This window comes from Heliconius melpomene, chromosome 9 (assembly GCF_056956725.1).
Source record: "Heliconius melpomene rosina isolate 202511_hmr_F chromosome 9, ASM5695672v1, whole genome shotgun sequence".
Classification (NCBI taxonomy): Eukaryota; Metazoa; Arthropoda; class Insecta; order Lepidoptera; family Nymphalidae; genus Heliconius; species Heliconius melpomene.
The window spans coordinates 7608573-7632424 of NC_140397.1; the positions used below are offsets into that span (position 1 = coordinate 7608573).

Here is a 23852-nt window from a genome sequence, read left to right on the forward strand (position 1 = left end):
AATACGCATACAATTTAACATGATTTAATCTGTTAGATTTTAAAACTTATTACGTACATCTTTATTTTATTTTAATAAATAAATATTATAATATAAAGTCACGTTATTTCAACGCTAGTGTAATAACATTGCAAGTATTAGTTACCTATGTTTATCTTATTTAGTATTATCCTTTAATGTATTGGCAGGTTGGTATTGACTCACGTCTGGGTAAACAAGTAGCGAAACGTTATCAACGGACAAACAGACAGACTGGCGTGACATTATAAGTGAAATGTTATATATATTAGAAACCTGGATATTTGATAGAACTTTTGAATATAATAAGTAAGATAACACGTAAAAAACACGCTTTATCCCGTAATAAATAAAGGCCCAAGACAACCCGACAAGACAACCCGATTACGACGCCACATCCTTAATTTACAATGGTATTGGCATTTTATTAAAACTAGTTTTTTATTTTTAAATATTTTTATATTTTTTTTAAATATTACCTATAATATAATAAAAACATACATAAAGATAACATATAAATATTAAACTAAAAATATATGGCGCTTTTTATTTTTATAGCATATAGATTACTTAATAGTAACAAAATTTTCCTCACAAACATTTAACATGAATTATTTATAGCTTCATTCTAAACTCGAGCAAAAAACCTGGAACTTGTGTATTCTTAGAAAAATGACATTCCAATTATAATTTCAAATTTATTGTTAAACCACAATAAGTTATAATGTTAAAAAAAACTATAACGTTACATTTATACATATGGATGAGGCCACTCGTGGGTTTGATTCCTACTCGAGGAAATGAAATATTTAATAATTAATCATTTTCATTTCTTTGCTTTGGTGTCAAGGCTATGCGGCGTTCAGTACCGCCACTCAACACGCTATATAATATATAATAGGATACAGTGAGAACATAAAGAATGCATTCAAATGACAAAATCTATGGCAATATTTGAAGAGGTATTACACAAATGATAAACCGCACTATGTCGTTGAGGATAATGATGATTTACTTAGTATTTTTATGAAGAACATCGAATTTTATAAAAAAAAAACATTTGGAGTCACTTAATTTTCCATGGTAGAGAAAAATAAATTATTTTTACTAATTTTTCACCGATTTTTATCATCCATAAAGTTGGCGGAACTCAAGGGATATTTTTAAGTAAACATCGAACCCATAACCGCCGCGTTACATCCTAGTGACTTAAAATAAAATATAAATGAATAAAAAGTCAAAACAAAAACCTTTTAATATTTCAGTGTACAGTTTCACCTGGTCTTAATTTAACTACTTCCGGCCTATTAGGATCACCATTACCTCTAACTACATAAACTGTTTGCAAATTATCAACAATGTTATTATTATTATTATAATCATCGTAATTTTGAAAATTATTTGTATAATATCGGTTATTATTTGCTATATTGTTATTAGGTTTACCATAATCAGTATAATGTTGCTGATAATTGTGAGATTCTGGAAAAGAAAATCTATAATTATCGATTATTTCATTATTTTGTTCAGGAAATTTAAGAGCTTTTCCTTTTTTGTTAGAGCTTTCGTATAAATTTTCATTGTATTTGTTTGTATTAATAGATATCGTATTGAAATTGTTATTATCATTTGGAAACGTCCATTTTGGATTTTCATCCTGATAATCATCGATGTACTGAGATATTGGCTTATTCTGTATGCGTTTCTGAATTTTATTTGCATTAAAACCGTAACCGAAACCATGACCGTAGTTTTGGTTAATGGTTGTATAAGGATTTGGTTGTTGGAAACCGTAATGCTGGTTGCCAGGATTTGGATTGTAAAGGCCATAATTTTGTTGAATATGATTCTGTTCTAGATTGAAGTTGTTTTGAGAGAGATGACTGTAAAGTTGTTCAACGTTCTGTTGACCTTGTTGAGGGGCGTTGAAAAATCTGTAAATAAAAAAAATATATATATAAAATATAATTTACGTATAAGGACAAGCTATTGAAAGTAGGTAGATGAAAGTTTTAAAAGATTTATTATAATTCTTGAGTTTTGATAGATTTCATATCTAGGGATAAATCCCTGATGCTCGATTCAAAACTCCTTACCTAAAAAATCCACCATTATGATTGTTCAGATAATGCACAAGCTGTTCACTATCAGTGGGGCACAGAGGGTACCCGTAGCGACAGGACGCGGTGTTGCCTTTCGAAGACATACCTAAGAACACTGCTCGCCCGAAGACGAACAATGGATTTGTGCTGATGCCGTTATAGGCTGAAAGTAACCTGAAAGTAAAAAACTAAGCCATTATTCTCTACTTTATCCCTACTTTTTAAGATATAAAAATTTAAACGTAACGGGATTTGAACCTGCGCCTCGTAGAATGCTTCCACATAGAATAAATTTGTTATTTACTGAAAAGCTATGCTTAGCAACGGACATATAAATTTAAATAAATATTTTATTTATTGGAGTGGGATCGAACCCACAACCAGTCGCGTTTACAGCCACTCTTTGTGCTCCTGCGGCACCACTGGCCCCACCACGCCTGGCCTTAACAGTACCTTACCTAACAGTACCTATTTAACATAAAGTAGGTAACTTACGTAAGTAAAGGCTGTAATCCAGACACTGCTTGTAACAAACCGGAAGTCCCCAAGGTTCCTCCACCGGCAGCTTCACAAAGAAGGCGCGCGACACACTGGCGGTCGTCGTATAAAGCTATCGATGCTAGCGCTTCCGTTACTCTGTTTAACGCTGATGATGCTAGAGATGGCTCTGGACGAGGATCTGTGAGGTATTTTTTTTAAATCGCATTCGCTTGGTGTGAAAGGACATAAGAGAGTCTTAAGGGACTTGGTTCTCTATTTTTAGCTTAGTTTTAAAAAAAATATTGGGATGTTTGTTTTAATAAAATGAAAAAATGAAAAAAAGGGCTGGCAATGGAATCGAATCTAGAATTCGTTTGTAAATTTTAATTTATTAATATAAACGAAATAATAAAATTTACAACGTCACGTACTGTAAAATTGTCCAAAATTAGGATTTATAGGTCCTGGCCCATAATTGGAAGGAGATCCAACTCCTAGATACTGTGGGGGATATGGATACTGCCTTGGTTTCCGTATCTTAGGGCGTTTCTTCTTGATATCTTGAAATTTAACTTCAGAGTTTTGATTGATATTATAGTCTATAAAGTTGACGGGATTTTGATAATGTTCTTCATCATTCTCGAATTCTTTAAATCTAACTGGTTGTAATGTATCTTCGAATTGAACTAGTTTGTTAGCCCTTCCAAGAACTGTAGTATTGAAAATTTTGCTGAAATTAGATAATATTTATTTCATATTATAATTTTTTAAAACTTTATATTAGCTTTACGCTGTGTAGGGTAGGCAGGGAACTTGGTTAATACACTTTCAATAAGACACTTTCGTTCCTATTTTCTGCCGAATACTGGAGGCATTAGGTGTCAAGTGCCGGAGCTTAACGGCGCCGTTACCAGAGCGAAGAATTTAAAATATTAGATATATCAATATCTCCAGTAGGAATCGAACTCACAACCTGTCGCGTTTACAGTCGGAGTGTAGTAGATTATCACACTGACTTTGAGAATCATTGTTGTGGATTACCTTTTTTAACAGTTGAATCATTAGGGTGGAAACTTAATAATAATAGTGTTCCCCATTTTTTGTCCAATTCTGGAGGCGTTGCATGGCAGAGCACAACGCCGCGCCTTTGCCTCGACACCAGAGCGAAGAAATGGAAATATAAACGTAACTAAATATTTGACTTCCCCCAGTGGGGATCGAACCCACAAATGTCGCGTTACAGTCACACCCTTGTGCCGCTGCGCCACGATGGCCACGACGGTGGAATTTTATTTGATTTTTACATTTTAAGAAATGCCAATAAATGAAACTTACGATAGCAACTCCATTGGATCGTAGCTTGCTCTAGTTTCGTTGACAGGCGTTGTACTATAAACCTTTGATATCAAAAGTAAAATTGTGAAAATGACGATTTTCTTCATACTGGAAAGATTGGAATCTGTAAATAAATATATATTAAAATATAATTATGCGTATATAAAGTATATGCTAGCTATGTAAGTGTTAGTTTACGTGTAATTATATACTTAAGTATACCTGGTTATTTTTTTAAGCTTCATCCTGCATATTGTATCCTGCTTTCAGCTGAGTAATCAGAGGGAATTTGGTAAAGGCGTGTTAAAACACTTCGTTCCCATTAAAATTTCCATTCCCTACTTTCCGCCGAATTCTTAAAGCAATGCGTGTTGAGTGAAAGAAATGAAAATTCCCGCATTGCAAGGTAGGCAGAGGGAATCTAATGTTAAGCATGGGCGTAGGAATAGGTGAGCCGATGGCCTGTACTCGCCCGAATATAATCTTGTGTCCATTTAAAAAATTTACTAACAATTTGACCGGAAAAACTTTTCAAAGTTAAATGTAAAAACAGCAAGTCATATAATTTTAATATTTATAATTATTTTTATATTAATTCATTTAATACAGTAAAATAAAAAAAATAACACTCACTCGTCTGTAGCCTCAAAACTCAAAAACACAAATGTGGTAAGGATTTCTCTCAAATACTATAGAAGTATAGAAAGTAGTGTGACATCACTACCTTGCCTAATACAACTCGCCCTAGAAGGTTTGTTTATGTCATATAACGTCGCAAACAGTATCCAATAAAATTGTTATTATTAAAATATCCGTATAAAACTTTCTTTGAGCTTACAGTTCTACTATAATTGTAGTTGAGCAGTCTCTGTATCGTGATAGTTGCGGGTTCGATCTCCACTAAGGAGAATTTATAATTTTATATCTATTTTAAAATGTCTTCTTCTAGCTTTACACTGTAAGTCGCACATAGCAGGGTAGACAGAAGGAACCTGGGAACGTAGTGTTAAGACGCTTTTGTTTCCCATTTTCTACCAAACTCTTGAGAGATTGCGTGTTAAGACTAAGTTGCCACTATCCTGTTCACTCTATCCTGCTATGGCCGGGACACAGGATACAACAAAAAAAAAGAGTAAAATTAAATTAGCAGCTTACTCATACTTAATATTATAAAGTTTAACGACGCAAGAAGTGCGTGAAAGTCCCTTATTAACAACGGCATTTAATACTTTTTTTTTTTAATTTTTCGTCATATCCCGCATATAGCAGGGTAGGCAGAGGGACCTTAGTGTTAAGACACTATCTTCCATTTCCATTTCCATTTCCTGACGAAATATTAAGGCGTTGAGTGTAGAGCAGCAGACCTCAACGTCGCAATACTTAAATAATGACAAAAATCTTAAACGAATAATATTAATTAATTAATTAATTAATTAATATCAAAAATAAACAAATAAATCAATCTCCTGTCTTACATGGTTAATATCAGTATAGTTAAGTATAATTTATTTTGTACTTTTCCACAAAATAAACTTAGATATGAATTAAAATGGCCGACTATTTAATTTACGATGTCAATACACCCCATATCAATGAACTTGGTTTCTCTAATTGATTTTAGTATTGGAATATGTTTTATAAATGTAAAGATTTATGACAGTCGTTGAGACCGTAGTGGCGCAGTGGAACAAGTATGTGACCGTAAATGTGATGGTTGTGGGTTCGAGTTCCACTCGGAATTATTTAGGAAGGCGTAGCGTTAAGTTCCGCCACGCAATGCCTGGGAAATTCGGCGGTGCCTCTATTTGCTCTGTTCATTTAAGATTACAGTCGCGCAGTACTGCGTCTGACTATAAGCCTGATAGTTCTGGTTCGATTCTCATTGTAATTCTTGTAAATGTGCAATAAAGACTTTTTATGTTATGTTTGTTCGGGTAATAAATTATTTTCTTTTTTCCGTTTTGTAAAGATGAAGTGTGGGAAATGAGCTTCTTTGGATATATACCTATCGAATTTCGGATATGTATAGAAGTTGAGTGGAAAAAGGAGTGTGTTGACACTAGATTCCTTCTCCTTACTACTTATAATTATAATCATATTAAAAAGCTAAAGTTTGGTTACAGTTATAAATTTAGATTCCTATACCTTCAAGTACGATTAATAAGCTGTTGTTCTCATTGTTCTTACATTATGGCGTTCCAAGCGTACCAGTTGTGTACTAATCACTTTGCCAATGTCACGACGACGAATATGGATGCAGGGTATGTCAGTCAAAACGTAATGTCTCCCTTCAATTTTTCTATAATGGAGAATGGAGAATTAATTCTGTTTTTTTTTATAGCACTCTAGAAGTAAATTTAAGTATATAGTTGTTAGTTTTCTTATGATTTTTATTTAATAACACACAAATAAATGATTTAATGCAATTAAATTCAGTAGGCTTTTGACGACACTAATAATAAAATTGACTTATAAGCAGGATCAGCAGAGGAAACTGGGAACCTAGTGTTAAGACATTCCGACCCCATTAAGACATTTTTGTTTTCCACTTTCCGCCGAATTATTGAAGCATGGCGTGTTGAGTGGAGGAACTCAACGTTCCGGACGTCTCCTCAAATAACTTATTATATATTTTTTAAATGTTACTTTCAATTAGAAATCACAAAACCGTTGTTTAATTTAATATTATAGGTAAATTAGTACAAAATGTTTAAACGCAGCGTAGGTACCAGATGCAGAATTTTACAACCTTAATGCCACTTTAATCTTACATCTATACTAATATAATAAAGCGGAAGAGTTTGTTTGTTTGTTTGTTTGTTTGAACGCTAAGATCTCTGGATCTACTGGATCGATTTACTTTGTTTTTGTTTTGTTTGAAAGCTGCATTCTTCAGAAGTGCTATAGGCCATATAACATTACATTACACGTATAAACTAATAGATTAAAATACTTTCTAATTTGACATGCAATTTATTCTGCCATGTTAATAACAACCGCCGTCGCTACGCGACCGCGTTCGTTACCGCGTCATTTTGATATTCATCCTTATAAAAATAAATATAATAGTCACTTTTAGCATTTCATCTAGATTGAAATTATATTTCTATAGAAATTATATTCTTATATTTCAAGCAGGCGTAGCCGCGTCCGGGTCCGCTAGTTATAAGATAATATTAATATTCTTAAACAAATAATATTATATCAAAATGAGGTTTACATATCGTTTTATATACATCTTGGTGGAATATTTGTAGTTGAATAATCGCTATTAAGACGTACTACTTAAGTATAGGTACCTTCGATAAGAGTTTAGATGCGATTGACAGAGATTCAAATATTACTCGTGGAATAGTTTAATTAATTTTAATCATGAGAAAAACTTTGCCTTTCTTTGCCCTCGTATATTGGACATGAAACTTTTTCTACCATATTCTTGCAAGATAAGCTTCAAAAAAGAAGGTCATATTGAACTCCAGATTTCCCTTTAGTCCTTATGTCAGGAGGTTCTCGGAGATTCTCGGAGACTCTCTTTCTCTCCACCCGCTAATAAGCAGTGAAAGGTCACTTAGCTGACGCTTTACAAAAATGGTAATAGATCCGTGATCTCCTATGCCTGTGTAGCATTTGTGCACACCAAGCTTCCACCCTTCACAAAGTATAAAAAAGAAGTTCTTACATATCCATTTGATATTTTCATTTTCTCGCTCTCAAGTTCCACCAGTCAAGATGCAATGTCTCGCATTCTTAACAGCACTCAATACCACGATAATTCCATCTAGAATGGAATAAAAATGATTCTTTCCTTTGAGAGAATATCGAACGCGCAACTCGCATGTGTACAGTCATAGCTGTGTCACTACGCCCCTATAGCGTAGTACTGAAGAATATTTTTTTATACTTATATTCAATTTATTTATTTTTATTTATTATATTTTGCCTTCTGAACGAATATAAATTATGAGAAATATTATCTAAGAACTAACGATAATTTTATTAATTCTTTTGTTTGAAAAATCACTTTTTCATTTTTGGAAAAATCTCTTTTATTTTAATTGTATTAATTAGGCTTTTATAGAGTAATTAAAATTGTAGTTTTATTTAAAGTGGTGATGACAAAAACACTCTGTAGCATTAAGGACATTGCTCATACACTATATTCTTTTTATCTTGAGTGACAGAACTCAAAGTCGCACTTAAATAATTTATTCCGTCAAATGATAATGGAACCCACGACCATGGCCCAAATATATGCTGCTATCATAAAACACGGTTTTTCTAAAGTATTTCAAGAAATAGGAAAAGAAATAATACTCTAAAAGTTTCATTAACCAAATGATAGAAAATAAAACAAAGTGACTGATTTCTATGTTTTCACTATCTACACCGCTAAACGCGAGATAAACCTGCAAGATTAAAATATTTACAAACATCAAATGTAGGTCAAAATTGTTATAAATATTAAGTTTATTATCAAAACTCAAACAATATCACTCGAAGTGGCTGTAAAATTTAGTAAACACCTTAATCCACAACTTACAGTTGGTTTATATTATTTTCGTGATAATAAAATATTATTAAAATATGTTTTCTGATATAATGTCTCTTTTATAAATCAAAATTAAAATTAAATCAGCTTCACGCTGTATCCCGCACTCAGCAGGATAGGCAGAGGGAACTTAGTGTTTAGACACTCTAACTAGACTAGGATAATGATTTTTAATTTAAAACAATAATGTCGAGGACAATTAGCTAATTGCTTAATACATCCACAATACTATAAATTATACTTAATTATAGTTTTGACATTATAATTAATTATTTCATTAACATATTATTAGGAATTTATTATAGAACATTTATCTATGTCTTAATATTTTTAAAATTAAGACAGATAAATTAAAACATATAATAAAATATTATTTTATTATATGTTTTAATTGAGGTGAGTCTTGAGGTCATGATGGCGCAGCAGCACAAGTGTGGTACTGTGAATGTGACGGTTATGGGTTCTAAAATGAATTATTATTTATTAATATTTTCATTTCTTCGCTCTGGTACAAGGCAGAGCGTAGCGTTCAGTTCCGCCACTCAACACGCCTCGAAAATTTGGAGGAAAATGGGAAACGAAATTGTCTTATCACTACGTTCCCTCTACATGCTCAACAATGTTTAAATTTATAGATAATATTTGTTTTTTTTTAACTGGTAATACATGTAAATTATTAGCTTAATAGAAACTCTTATACACCTAGTGTAATATTTAAATTATATGATTTGCTTAAGGTTATATCAACTAAGTAAGGCGTAAAAAATAAGGAAAACAACGTGAAAAAAGAATAAAAACTATAAAATAAAAAGGAAAAAATAGTAATTTCTGTAAATAAACAGATTTAATATCACAGGTGATTGTCCTTGTTGCAGACCTAACTCATTGTGATGCTACGTGTAAACGCCCAAATCGTTTGTTCAATGAAACTACCGGCAAAATACTTGCGAGGTTGACAAAGTATTTAAATGTTTTGCCATTAACTATTGTTCTTGTTTTAAACGAGGTTAACTATTTAGTTGTCACGTATTTTGCTTACATTCGTTGATAATTAAAACAAATTAATAATATGTGGCCGTCATAGCGCAGCGGCACAAGGGTGTGACTGTAACGCGACGGTTGTGGGTTCGATCCCCACTCGAGGACGTGAAATATTTATTTATCTTTATATTTCCATGTTCTTTTTTTCTCCAGAATTCGGCAGAAAGCGGGGAACGGAGAAGGTTCCCTCTGCCTACACTGCTGTCTGCGGGATGTTACGTTATATGTGTCTCTATCATACTTATGTAAATTATTAAATCAATGAAACTAAATATTAATGCGACATTTAATTGAAAGTATGTAATTAAAGTGTCGTTACCCATGTTTATACCTTTAACCAGTTTTTGTTTCCTCATTATACGTTTTTTTAATTTAAATTAATTAATGATTTTTAGGATTATTATATCACTTACATAGGAAATGAAACATATTAAAATATAATATACGAATAATATAATATAACACAAATACGGATAATATCGTTGTTAAAAAATCTAAGAATTCTTAGAGAAATCAAATTATAAAATAGTCGGTATTTATATAGAATAAACGAAGATTAGGTTTCTCTTTATATTTTTCTATATTATTTACGTATAGTAAATACCTCAATAACTCATTAAAAAACATCTAACTAAGTCATAAAATTATTAATTTACTTGCATATTTTTAACTGAACCTGCACCCATCGTGCCTGTATAATGAACAATAAGTATATTAATATATACTATATGTGTATAAATACTATTTATATAAGTATGTATTAAAAGTATACAATTACATTATTTCATTTACTTAAAACGAACAAGAAATGAACATTCAAGGTAAAATAGTAAACTCATTTAAGTTTTATCATATAATTAATTCTACAAAAATAATTTAAGTTATATTTATATTTTAAACTGCATTAAACTAATAAACATTACAATATGCTAATTATGTTACAGTTTAAATAAGCAATAATAAAGCTAGATTAAAGTAATGACATACATTATATAGTCGATACCAGTTTTGAAACAACTTTAGGTAAAAAATTATAGACGCGCATATGTTCATACTTTATAGGTGTATAATATATGTATATAATTATGCTAGTACCCCTACGCCAGTCGTGGCGTAAGTGCACAACAAACTATAAGTACGTCAGGTTTTGGGTTTGATTCCTACTGGAGGAAATGTGATATTTAATATTTTCATTTAATTCATTCTATAAATAAGTATAAGATCAGCTTCACTGCGTGAAGAAGGGAGAGGGAGGTAGGAAGAGGGAGCCTGGGGACATAGTCTAAACACATTCTGTTCCCATTCAGACATTTCTTTTCTTCAATTTCCGCTAAATTCTGGAGTTGAATTGATTCTACGCTGCGATTTACCAAAAAACCAGAGCAAAATTAAAAAGAAAATTAACATATTAAATATTTCATTCCTTCAGTGGTTCACAACACCGTTGTGCTTACCCTTTACCTGAACCACAACGGCCTCGTACTAATAATACTATTTTTAATATATTTATTCACCAAATTATGTACGAGTGTGTACGATCAAAATGTATGTGTTTGTATCCGTACTAATATTAACCGTATCACAGCCATGTAAGTATCTATTATTAAATATAATAATAAATTTATTTTAACTATCCCTATAAAAGAAAGTCCCAACTAGGGTATCGTCAAACAATATGTAGTGAACTTTAAAAAAATTGTGAATTAGTGTGTCTTAGATAACCCTCGATCGAATCGACTCTTAGTTTATTTTTTTATATAATAATGAATTGATGTAAAGAAAATAAGTAGACAATTCTCTAAATGCCTAATTTCAAAGTTTAGCCGCAACTCAATGATATGAATTGAAAAGATCTACCTTACCTCAGTGTAAGTGAAGTGCTCGATTCGGTCGGACCATTGCAACCTATTTGTTTATTGTTAATTTAAATTAAATAAAAACTTATTAATAATAATATACTATTTAAAATTGTGTTTTTAAAATGTATGGATTTTGTAAGTACATTGTTTTGTTTTTAATTATTTATTATGCATTTTAAATACAATCTACATACATATACATATTTTACTGCATATTTTCTATAAATGCATATTTTAATAATATTAATTAAATTTTAAATATTAAAATATTCCTTTCAATTTTTCCCGCCATAATTGTTTGTTATTGTTTTTTAAATAACTTTTAAATTATGATAAACAATCTATGCCAGTATTACCATAGACATTATAAACAATTTGCCTACTAATTTAAATGATACATAGGTAGATTTTTCTTTTAGCTTCACCCACAGTTCCCCCTAGTGGTAACACTAAGTACCCCATTCAGACACTTCTGTCTCCTATTTTTCTTGAGGCATTGCATGTTGAGTGGCGAAACTCAACGCCGCGCTCTGCCTGGCAACTAACTCGAGTGATAATCGAACCCATATGTGATGGTATAAAATAATTTATAGGCTTAATGCAAAAGTCAATGCCATCAAGTGATTTAGAAGAAAAACTGCATATTTGTTAATTGTGAAATATGTAATGTAATATTGTCAATTTTTTTATATATCTTTTACATTGACCTTTTTTAATGGCCTACTTTTAATGTAATAAAATAAAAAAACATCAAATTAATTAAAAATTCTTGAGAGAAATACTTGTAATCTATGTAAATATATTTTTTGTAATTTAAAATTATATTAAAACGGATACAAATACAATACAAAACGGAACATAATGATAAGAATTACAATTTTATTAGCAAAAACTATTTTTGACAAGAATTTTTTAAGTTTAATTTGTATCTCGTTTTAGTATCGTATATAAAGAGAACCTAATATCACGACTTCGCCAATTTAATGAATTTTATCTTACTAAACCGCCTAATTGGCGAAACATCGCATGTTGAGTGGCGGAACTTAACTCCGTGCTTTTTTTTCGTTTAATTCGTGCCCAGAATGTAAATCGAACCCACGACCGTCCTTTTTACAGTCACACACTGTACCGCTTCGCCAAATTATAATAAATGTCATTTGATTCGCATTAATTTAAATAATTATCTACTTAATCTGTAAACACGGCTTAAAGTAAAATGTCAATTATTACAGCTGACATTCTGTATAAAATAATTTGCTCCTAATTAAATTCCGCGGAACGCCATAGCTAAAACAAACTAAAATAAATTAAAAATGTAAATAAACTATAGTTCTCTTTTTCTCTACTCTCTCTCCTACTTGTTATGTTCTCCATACAATGTGACATCGGAACACTAAGTAAAGAATTAAATTGAACTAAAAATATCTTCACGCTGAATCTCCCATATAACAAGATAGGCGAAAGGAACCTAGAGCTAAGATACTCCGTTCAACAATCAACGTCTTATTTCGTGTTGAGAGAATTGACGTCACTCTTTTGTCATTAGAGCAAGGAAATGAAAATAATTTATTTCTCCGAATGGAAATCAAACCGTGAACTAAAGCATTAAAACTCCATCACTGTACCATGACGGCCCCATAATGAAATTTATTTCCATCACCTTTATTGATAAAATTATAAACCCACTTCTTAATTTAGAACTGACACTATCAGTTTACAAAACGTAATGACATTTAAAATTTTAATGACTGTAATAATAAAATTAAATATCATTAAATTCGTATTATATTTATCTACTTTATCTGTAAACAGCCTCTGATGGGAAATGTCAGCTGTAATTAAATAATAATTTGTGCCCAATTGACACCCGCGAAACTCTAGAAGTAAGGCTGACCTGTTTAAAATTCAGTTTTTTTTTTTTTCAATTAAATTAGCTTCACGCTGAATCCCGCACACAGCAGGATAGGCAGAGCGAAATTTAGTATTATTATAGGTAATATATAATTATTTCATCATTTCATTTCCCCGAGTGAGGATCGAAACCACAACCAATGTTTCTGACTGACTGGCTTCAAGATTTAAAATTAAATATACAACATACTAAAGAAAATGGGGAATGGACTATGTTAACACTAGGTACAGTGTGAAGCTGATTTTATTTCTTTTTTTTTTAAATACTAAATAAAAAAAATAAAAAACATAAAAACTCTTGTACTATAAACGTTGCGGTTTATTTTTAGATACATTATATAGATGTAGTGTCACATATATAAATACTAGCGGCCCACTCGCGGTTTCACCCGCGTGAACTACGTTATTATTAATTATGTTATGATTAATTTCTGTCTCCATGGCTACGTCCTAGTGACGTCTATGCAAAATTTGTAGTAACGAAATTTCATACAAACTTTCGACCCCAACAACAACCCCTTAGAATTCGAATATTGCAAATTCCCGTCTTAGCGAGCACCCACGTCCTATAAATAACTCCTATGCAAAATTTGAGATTCCTAGCACATGTAGTTTCTGAGATTTCGTGATGAGTGAGTGACCTTTCGATTTTATATATATAGATAAGGAAAAAGAAAATACAAATATATCTGACGATATTCAAGACCATCGACAGGAAACCTTATTTAATTTATCCTTTAAGTACAACACGTATATAATTGTTATTATATCATTATAATACGCAGTAGGAGTAAAACAGTGTCTGTCTGTTAACGCGATAGATGTAGGTTTGATTCCCACTGTAACACCAATATATTATGTTACATATATTTATTTTAACTCTCAGATATGAGAAAACGCGGCGTTGAGTCCCGCCAACACGGAATTTTTCGAATCCATCTTCCATCGGGAAGTGGAAAAAAGTAAAATAAGAAAATAAAACTTGTTTTCCTTATATATTATGTAAAGAGTAAAAGTTTTATACAAAATATATAAAAAATAAAAATAATGTAGGTACTATTTAAAATTAGAATTTTGAGGCCAGTCGTTGGTTTCGATTCTCGCTCAAGAAAATGAAATATTTTATAGTTTTATTTCACCGTTCTGGTGTCGAGACAATGCGCGCTGTTGAGTTCCGCTACTTAACACGCAGTACCTCCAGGATTATAAACAGATTCCAAAATGTTGAAATACAAATAGCATTTAGCAATAAAGTTTAATTAGGTTAACATTTTAGTTAAGTAATTCTAAGCCAAACGTGTATGTAAAAATTCACCTCAATCCTTTAGGGGTAACTGGTTAAGTTAGGTTCCAAATTGCATTAACCATGTATACTGATTGCTAGGCAGGCTCTAGGCAGGTTTATTAAAATCTAAATTTAAATAAACTGTCATTCTTGACCTAAATTTCAAGATGGTAAGTTTATGTTTTTTCATTATTATATTAATCACCCGCTCGGATTAGAATAATAAAATATGGATACATATTTTTCAGCTGTATTCCATAGCAAACGCCAGTCGTGGCATAGGTGTGCGATCGTGGGTTCAATTCGTACTCGGAGAAATGAATATTTAAAATGGCTGAAAGTGGGGAACGAAAGAAGAATGTCTTAACATGAGGTTCCCAGATCCCCTTTATGTCCTAGATACGTACTTGCAAGCAATGTAGGTGTGTATAGACTTAAATAAAACTCTAACCTATTAAGTAATATTTAATATGCTTAGAGGCCAGTCGTGGCGCAGGGGCACAAAGTGTGCTGCAAAAATCGACAGGTTGTCGGCTCGAGGAAAGGAAGGACATGTCCTTCCTTTCCTCGAGTGGGGATCGAAATGATTTTTTTAGATTTATATTTTCATTTCTTCGATCTGGCGTCTAGGCATAACGCGGTGTTGAGTTCCGCCAATCAACACGCAATGCCTCCAGAATTCGGCAGAAAGTAAGGAACGGAGTGTCTTAACACGAATTTCCCTCTGCAAACCGTGCTATGTGCAGGATACAGCGTGAAGCTCTCACTAATATTCGAGACATTGCATGTTGAGTAAACGGAACTCAACGCCGAACTTTATCTTACCAAAGCGGAGAATTGGAAATTAGTAGATACCCATCATTACACTAAGCAGGTATCGAACTTAGAACCATCGTCATAACAACCACACATCGCTAACCCAAGATAAAAGAAAATACGCATCAAAATTAATTCGATTTAGATGCGCAATGCCAAACGGTCATTGGCCGGTCAAGACGATCAGGTTTTGCGTATAAATGTATGTAGCTTCAAGTATCAAATACGCGGAGTGGCCTTAAAAGATAAAATATGTTACATTTCTACTAACGAGGTCACTGCTATGATGATAATGTAAAAATACTCTATTTTACTAACATATTTGGATTTGGCAAATCTTATCTATCTTTGAAGGACAGATAAATCTATGTATAGAAAAAGCGATTCGATTCCCATTCGAGGAATTGAAATATTTCATATTTTCATTTCCGAGCTAAAGCGCGGTGTTAAGTTCCGCCACGCAACACGTTTTGGCTTTAAAATCCAGCGTAAAGCGGGGAGCGGGGTGTCTTAGTCCTCGACTCCATCCACCTACCCTCCTGCTACATGATGAAAAAAATCCCTCCCCTCATCACGTTTCAAAATTTGAGTTTTGAGAAATGGAGAACAGAGTTAACACTGTGTTTTTTTTCTTACCTTTCCTATATTTGCTGTTATCATCATCATCATGATCATCATAATCAGCCTGTCCTCGTCCACTGCTGGACATAGGCCTCTCCAATGGCACGCCACTGAGCTCGATCTTCAGCTTTTCGCATCCACCCGTTGCCCGCCCGCCATATTTGCTGCAATACCAAAAAAATATTACACAATCTAAAAATGATACCATACCCACCATTTCCTAAGATTATTGCCATAAAATCATACGGAACCCTCAATTAAAACATTAGACACGGACAAACACTAATTAAATTTACTATTACAAATTACAAATAGTACCTACGTAATAAAAAACAATCAAATTTCATATAATTGTTACTTCTGAGCCCTATTTAGAATGTTACTTCACTCATAGTGAATGAAAATGATAATTATGCGTTAGTTAGTTAACTGACGGTTTAGGTATTTTGTAATGATATTGAAAGAGATTTCTACTCACTGGGTAGATCAGTTATAAACCTTCACTCTTTAAATCGCTTTATTATGAACACTTTCTACTTAGCACTGACACTTAAACACTTAGCACTTAAACTATCACTTAATAACGTTTGCTTAGAGCTTGCTGGCAGTATTACAACGTCGGGAAGACTGATTTTATAGGTTACAATTTCCCTCCAAAACTAAACTTACCGGATGTATCTCATATTCATAATTCACAATAAAGATAGTTTCAGTGCTGCCAACATTTATAACATATTTCATATTAAAAATATGTACTTGCCGTTAAATTAAATCTTATTATCAATACTTATTTTTAAATAACAATCTTTATTTTTTTATTAGTAAAAGTATTTCATTTAATTTATAATCTTATAACAATATTATAGTAACTTCCTATAGTTTTAACAATATAATGTACAATCACTATCAAAAAATATTTAATTGAAGTCAAATTACTAAATCATATTGACATTATTTATTTTAAAATTATATATTAATAAAAGTACTTCATTTATATTTTTATCTTCAGTCATAATAATATCATAACAACTTCTCTTTATTTAAATACACAACTTACACATTTCGTTTCATTCTAATTAATCATATTCACATTTTTACTATAAACTCATAATGAATACTACCGCTAACAATATCTATGTTTTAGGTAAAGGGAACCTAGTGTTCAAATTATCCGGAAGTTCAAATGATGTTATTTATTATAAAAAAATGTTATTATAAAATAACGTCGTTTTGATTTCAGCAACTTAATACGAGGTCTCGAATTAAGATTATGTTTTCTCTGCCTTACCTTGTGCAGGATAATGCGTAAAGATGGGCTATAATTATGTATATAGATATATTTACCGCAAGACTTTATTGCGATTTCAAACAATCTTCTTCAATTTAACAAACAGATTTTGAAATTGAGCTCGTCCCGCCGTAGTGTCGCTTGCGCCTACAAGAGTGCGACTGTAAAGACGACGGTTGTGGGTTCTATTCTCACTCAGCGAATGAAATCTTCAATATTTCCATTACGAGTAACCAGGTCAAGCGCGGCGTTGAGATCCACCATTCAACACACAATGCATTAAGAATTCGATGGAAAATGATTAATGAAAGTATCTTAATGGGAATGGAGTTTCTTGATTCCCTCTGCCTACAGAGGGAACCTATGCGCACAGCGTTAAGCTAAATTAAAAAAATATTTTAGTTTTTTTATTCAAAGTAAAAAATATCAGGCATAATAAATATTTCAGTTTGTAATAACAATAACATCACATGTATGATGAAATCTTTAGTTCATCTGTTTATAACACTTGTATTAAGCAACTTGGGTCAAGATCGTACACCATAAGAAGCCAATTTAGTAAATATCAATCAGTAATGGATATTTGGAAATACAAAGTTATTATATGTTACATAAAAGGACGTTAAAGGCCTATTTTTTAACATATTATAATAACATTTAGGCCATCGAGGCCAAGCGAGACAATATGTGTTGTCAAATGCGGTGGTTGTGGCTTCGATTTCCACTCTAGGGAATAATTTATTACGATTCTCGCTTTCAAAAAACAGAGCGCGGCGTTAAGTTTCGTCGCATTAATGCTTAATTCAGTAAAGCGATGTTGGTTTACGCCGTACATCTGTTTAGGCGTTAGTAAGAAAAAAATTGCCTGACGACGCCAGACAATGGTGAAACTTACAAGACCAAAGAATTGAACAGAACTGAACGCCGCGCCTTGACTTGTGACCAGAGCGAGGAAATGAAAATAATACCTTTGTGTGTAATCGAACCTACGACAGCCTATGAAAAATAATTATTATGTATGTATACAAATTCGAAACTTAACAAGAAAATTATATGTGACATTTGTCCAATACATATTTTTTGATATAATAATTGTATTGACTGACAGACGAATGCCATTGCCACCCCAGTCTCCTCGAAAGCTGTGATTATAGACTTCGTGCCCATTTAATTGGGTTTAACATCACTTGTTTATAAATTAATACACTCATAATAGTAAAATTTATTTAAGTTACTTTTTCTTTTTAATCGGTTTATTATAGCTTCGTGGTATATCTAGCATGTGGCAGGGTTGAGAAACACTACTATTAAGAAGATCGGTTCCACTTTTCGATAATTTTTCTTGATTGGTGGAACTCAAAACTGCTTTGTCTTGTTAACAGGAATATGAAAATATTTAATTTCTTCAAAGGGAATCGAATCCACTACCGACGCGTTCAACGCTACAACGGCCTCGAAAAGCTAATAATATTATCACCATAAACTGCATATAATATATTTTGTTACCATTTTTCCATATAAACATAATACTATTATGGAAAAAACCTTGATAAAGACATAGCTATTATCAGTTTCGATATTCTTTTAGTTGCACTTGTTACCCTTGACCCTAATATAGGTTACCCTAAAAGGGAAGTTCAGATGTTATTTTAATTTTGAATAGCTAAAGTAAATATTGAAATCTTTATGCCATTGCTAACTAAGCCTCAACGATAGATGGACGTCGTGTCTTAGAATAGGTGATAGTTGTGAGTTCGATTCCTCGTGATGTATAAATAGATTATATTTTTTGGTGTATTTTAGTTTTTCCTTTTGATTTGACGTTTTTTAAATACCTTTTAATAGTGAACGATTGTTTTAAAGTTTGTTTTTGTTGTGACAACAAGACAATTCAAGGCCGTTACGGACGTTAAACGGACGTAAACGGATTAAAAACAGAGACGACGAGAATGTATGTGGAGGTTGATGAAAGTGGAATAGGTGAAAGACAGGAACTATGTCTAGAGACAAAAAGAGAAGCTGAAAAAATATTGAAATCAGAAAGAATAAAATAATTGCTACTTATTTACTTTTACATAACAAAAGTGTATAATTAAAACAATTATTTATTTATATTTTTCAGAACAGCAATGACTTGATAGTTGGAAACACAAAATGGTCCACATAACTATCACACAACCATCCCAAATCAAGAAGGAGGACGGCTTAGCTAATTTAATCGGACACTTCGGGAAGTGGCAATGCATTTTACTCCTATCAATCTCCCTGGTGAAGCTATCCTCAGGATGGGTGCAAATGACGATCATATTTTTGACCCCAAAATTGACTTTTTGGTGTAAAACCTTCGAAAATTCCAGTATGATTGGGGAAAATATGAAATGTTATGGGGACTGTGTGGAGTATGAGTACGACACGTCACCATTCGGGAACACTATCATATCAGAGTGGGACCTGGTCTGCAGCAGGAGCTGGCTCGCGAGCTTCACGCAGATGGTGCTGCAATTTGGAATATTGTTGGGCAGCATCTTGTTTGGATTCTTGTCTGATAGGTAAATACTAATATTACTTATGTAACTAATTGCTATTATATAGTATGATAGACAGATCAAATTATTTATTGCATGCATTTTTTTAGCTTCACGCTCTATCCCACACAAAGTAGGGTAGGCAGTGGGTACCTAGGAACCTAGGGTTAAGACACTCCGTTCCCATTAAGTCACTTCAGTCAGTTTCGGACGACCGAATTCTGGAGACATCAAGTGTTGAGTGGCGAAACTCAACACCACACTTTGCCTCGTTACCAGAGCGAAGGAAAAATCTTACGATTTCTTGGTAATTTATCATAAAAAATTTTCTATTATAGCATATATGTATTTAGAATGCAATGCTATGTAGAAATAAAACAATAACACTTCAAACATTCATACTCAACTAGCATTCACTTTTTAATGTTTATGATGAGGCAACTCAATTTTAATATTTCACAGAATTTTAACCTTTTAATCATTTTTTTTACTATATATAATGAAGGCAACATTAGTTACTCATATTATTGCATAAATAATGAAAGTTATTTTATATATTTTGCAAAATATATATTAGCGAGATAAATAGGTTCCCAAGTTCCTTCTCCCTACCCTGCTATGTGCGGTAAGCAGCGTAAAGCAAAAACAAATAATAAATGAATTAAATGCCATTCAAAATAGTGTACAATCCTAACTGACATTTGAATATTTATGATTGATATCTGAGCTAAGATCTTTTCATTAAAAAATTGACTATAAAAAATATAGATACAGAAAGATAACTTTTTCGCAATAAACGTGACTTGCACGTGTTTTGAGCACATTTTTTGTGGATTCAAATCCTATTCGTGAGGATGTTTATCTCGTATTTAGATTCGAGCACATCCTGTATCACACGGCTTAGCTAACCTATGCTGTTTTTTTTTCTTATGGAGATTTAAAAATTTCTTTTACTTTTTGTAAATACAAAAAGTAAAAGAAAAATTTAAATATGGCACTAAAGCTAGATAAAGCAGTAGTTACTTACGTTTTACATTTCTTTGGTAATGGCACCATAGATTTCTTGTTAGTCAAAATATATTTTTTTGTCTTTACGTTGTATACCACGTAATAGCAGGGTAGGTAGAGGGATTCTGGCAACCCAGTGTTAAGATAGTCTGCTCCCATCAAGACATTTCCATTCTTCACTTTTTCTCGTTATCATTTCCTCGAATGGGAATCGAACCTACAATCTGTCACAATAACAATGCCATACGCCACAACTGGCATCATTACTGCGTAATAGTTAATAGTATATTTTTGATTAATTTCAGATATGGCAGAAAAAATACGTTTCTTATATCAATATCTACACTAATCATATTCGGATTCTCCGTATCCTTCGCACCAGACTACATCACCTTCACAGTTCTAAGGTTCTTCATGGGACTAGCAACCGCTGGAACCATGGTCGTCTCTTTCGTGATGATAATGGAAGCAATAGGACCAAAATATCGAGAAATTTGCGGATGTCTCTTCCAAATTCCTTTTACTATAGGACATATGACCATTCCGTTATTCGCCTATTTCTATAGGAATTGGAATGACTATAGCTTAGCCTTGGCGATACCACCTTTGATATATTTGGGATACTTTTTCGTATTAACAGAATCTCCGAGATGGCTGATTACTTCGGGCAAAGTAGATGAAGCTACTAAATTAGTTGAAAAAGCAGCTAAAATGTAAGTAATCGTTAAACGTTTAGTAAAATATATTTGGCTATGTCTAACTTTCCAAAAATATAGTGGACAGCCTTGGAGAGTCTCACTGTATGTGATCATAGCTGCATTTAGTTCAGAGAGAACCTGGGAACAAAGTGTTAAGACACTCTGTTCTCATTAAAACACTTCCGTTCTCCACTTTCCGCTATTTTCTGGAAACATAGCGTGTTGAGTAACGGAAATCAACGCCAAGCTGCGCCGCGCCGCGCTGCTCATTACCAGAGCGAGAGAATGAAAATTTTAATATTTCATTTTCTCGAGAGGGAATTGAACCCACAACTGTTGCGTTTAGAGTTTGCGTTGCGATTTGATTAGACAAAACCTTTCACTGAGGTTTTTGAAAGTGTAATATGGTTTCAATTTTTTTTACTTTAACTTAATATTACACTTTAATGCTGAAAATATTTTATATAAAAGTATACCTCTAGCTCAGTTGCAACAATATACATAAGTTCGAACAACAAATATTAGAATTTAGAAATTTGTCGTTTGACGCTGCGGGTTAGGTTTGCGAGACCCGCTACGTTCAAATTCTTATTCATTTACTAAAACATATTTTGACTGCCTCTCCCAAATATGTATTTTCAAAATAGATTTCACGATTTCATTTCAGGAATGGTCTCGCAACATCAAAAATAGAGGAAACACTGAAACAGATGGCCGAAGACATACAATCCCAATCTACAAAATCTAAGCCGAATTACTCCAATCTTTTTCAAGGAACACTACTTCTCAAGACAGTATGTTCTTGTGTACTCTGGTTGATAACTGGACTGACGTTCTACGGTTTCAATCAGTATATTAGTCAGACCAGTTCAGACCCTTTTATTACTGTAGCTGCAGTAGGCGTTATACAGGTTTGCTATTTTTTTATTACTTTGGAGATTTTTATGTTGTTACGTAAATAATTGACGCCAGTCGTGGTGAAGAGGCACAAGCCTGTGACTATAAAAGTGAGAGGTTGTGGGTTCGATTCCAGCTGGAGGAAATGAAATATTTAATACTCTCATTACTTCGATCTGGTGTCTTAACAATCGATAAGAATAAGATTAACAAGCTCCCTCTACCTGAAGACTAATATTTACTTAAAGGAACTGTCTTTTTCTTCTTTACAAAATATAAAAACGGATTTCAAATTAACCTAAATTAAAAAAAAAAAAATGTATATTTATTTCTTTTTCTTTCAGGTCCCCTCAATCCTCATCTCCATATGGCTTCTACAACATTTTGGGCGAAAAACAACAGTTATGACATTTTTTACTGCTGGTGGCTTATGTGTGATAGCCCTAGGTCTCGTTCCAGATAAGTTCTGGATAAACCTAACTTTAGGTTGCATTGGAGTAAGCTGTGTCTCGATAGTAGCTACTTGCAACTACATTTACAGTTCGGAATTGTTCCCAACGGTTGTAAGAAATATGGGAATGGGTGCTTGCTCTATGTCTATGAGAATGGGTTCGATGGTGGCCCCCTTCATAGCTAATTTGGCTGTGACGATACCTTGGCTGGCTACGATCGTTTTTGGTGTCGCTCCTATAGGTGCTGCGTTGGTGTGTATTTTATTACCTGAGACGAAGGGTACTGCTTTGCCTGATAGTATTAATGAGGTTGAAGAACCGATAAAGTGATTAGTTTAAAGTGTTATTTTTTCTAATTACTACTATTGACTGTGTGAAAAATTAGAATTCGAGTTACTAGAAGATTCTATTAATTAAGAATTAAAGACGTTTTCAATAATTCAACGCAAATAGTGAGTATAAAAAGATAAAGGAAATGAATATTTTTTTAACCAAAATTGGCGTAATAAATAAAATTGATAAAAATAATAAAAGGGAATCTCTGCAAGAATTAAGAAAAATGGTTTGAAAAATATATTATATTTATGTGTTCTTACTCCATATGGGGCATACGTAAATGTTGGTAAAATGAAAACAAAAGGATTTTATTCGGTCCGGTAATGTTAAAAATATTTTACTCTAAGCTTCAACGATATCTGTTAGACTGAAGTGAAGAGAAAGGACTAAAATAATAATATAAGGCCAGACCTGTTTTGTTAGCCTAGTGTTTAGACACTTTGCTCCCCATTTTCCACCGAATTCATGAATTATTAAAATAACACACGCTTTACAGTAAAGGAAAGGAAAAATAGGACCAAAATTGTGATACATGTATGTGATAATTTAATTAATATTAATAATTAAATAGTAATATAAGAATTAGATATAAATGTTTTATGAATAAATGAAATGTATGGAACATTATGAT

At 32.5% G+C, this 23852-nt stretch overlaps 2 protein-coding genes across 2 annotated transcripts; one reads left to right on the forward strand and one right to left on the reverse strand.

Annotated features, from left to right (window-relative positions):
• Positions 1-1279: 1279 nt before the first annotated feature.
• Positions 1280-16700, reverse strand: LOC146536415 (uncharacterized). Its single transcript, XM_085190535.1, has 7 exons — positions 16687-16700; positions 16033-16181; positions 3936-4059; positions 3032-3330; positions 2616-2799; positions 2115-2294; positions 1280-1952 (listed from the first exon to the last, which is right to left on the reverse strand). The coding sequence occupies exons 1-7, from the start codon at positions 16698-16700 to the stop codon at positions 1280-1282; spliced, it is 1623 nt and encodes a 540-aa protein (XP_085046661.1).
• LOC146536416 (organic cation transporter protein-like) lies at positions 11404-23840 on the forward strand. The gene is made up of 5 exons (XM_085190272.1): positions 11404-11519; positions 19428-19854; positions 21144-21551; positions 22204-22447; positions 22778-23840. The coding sequence occupies exons 2-5, from the start codon at positions 19460-19462 to the stop codon at positions 23213-23215; spliced, it is 1485 nt and encodes a 494-aa protein (XP_085046398.1). The 5' UTR covers positions 11404-11519; positions 19428-19459; the 3' UTR covers positions 23216-23840.
• Positions 23841-23852: the final 12 nt, after the last annotated feature.

Excerpts from the sequence above, each read along its gene's own strand:
- LOC146536415 (XM_085190535.1), bottom strand. Across the intron at positions 2,800-3,031 it reads TAATTTTGGACAATTTTACA|ATCCTCGTCCAGAGCCATCT; the intron begins GTACGTGACGTT and ends AATACCTCACAG. Across the intron at positions 2,295-2,615 it reads GGATTACAGCCTTTACTTAC|GTTACTTTCAGCCTATAACG; the intron begins GTAAGTTACCTA and ends TTTTACTTTCAG.
- LOC146536416 (XM_085190272.1), top strand. The coding sequence starts at position 19,460 with ATGGTCCACATAACTATCACACAACCATCCCAAATCAAGAAGGAGGAC. Across the intron at positions 19,855-21,143 it reads TTTGGATTCTTGTCTGATAG|ATATGGCAGAAAAAATACGT; the intron begins GTAAATACTAAT and ends GATTAATTTCAG. Across the intron at positions 21,552-22,203 it reads GTTGAAAAAGCAGCTAAAAT|GAATGGTCTCGCAACATCAA; the intron begins GTAAGTAATCGT and ends ATTTCATTTCAG.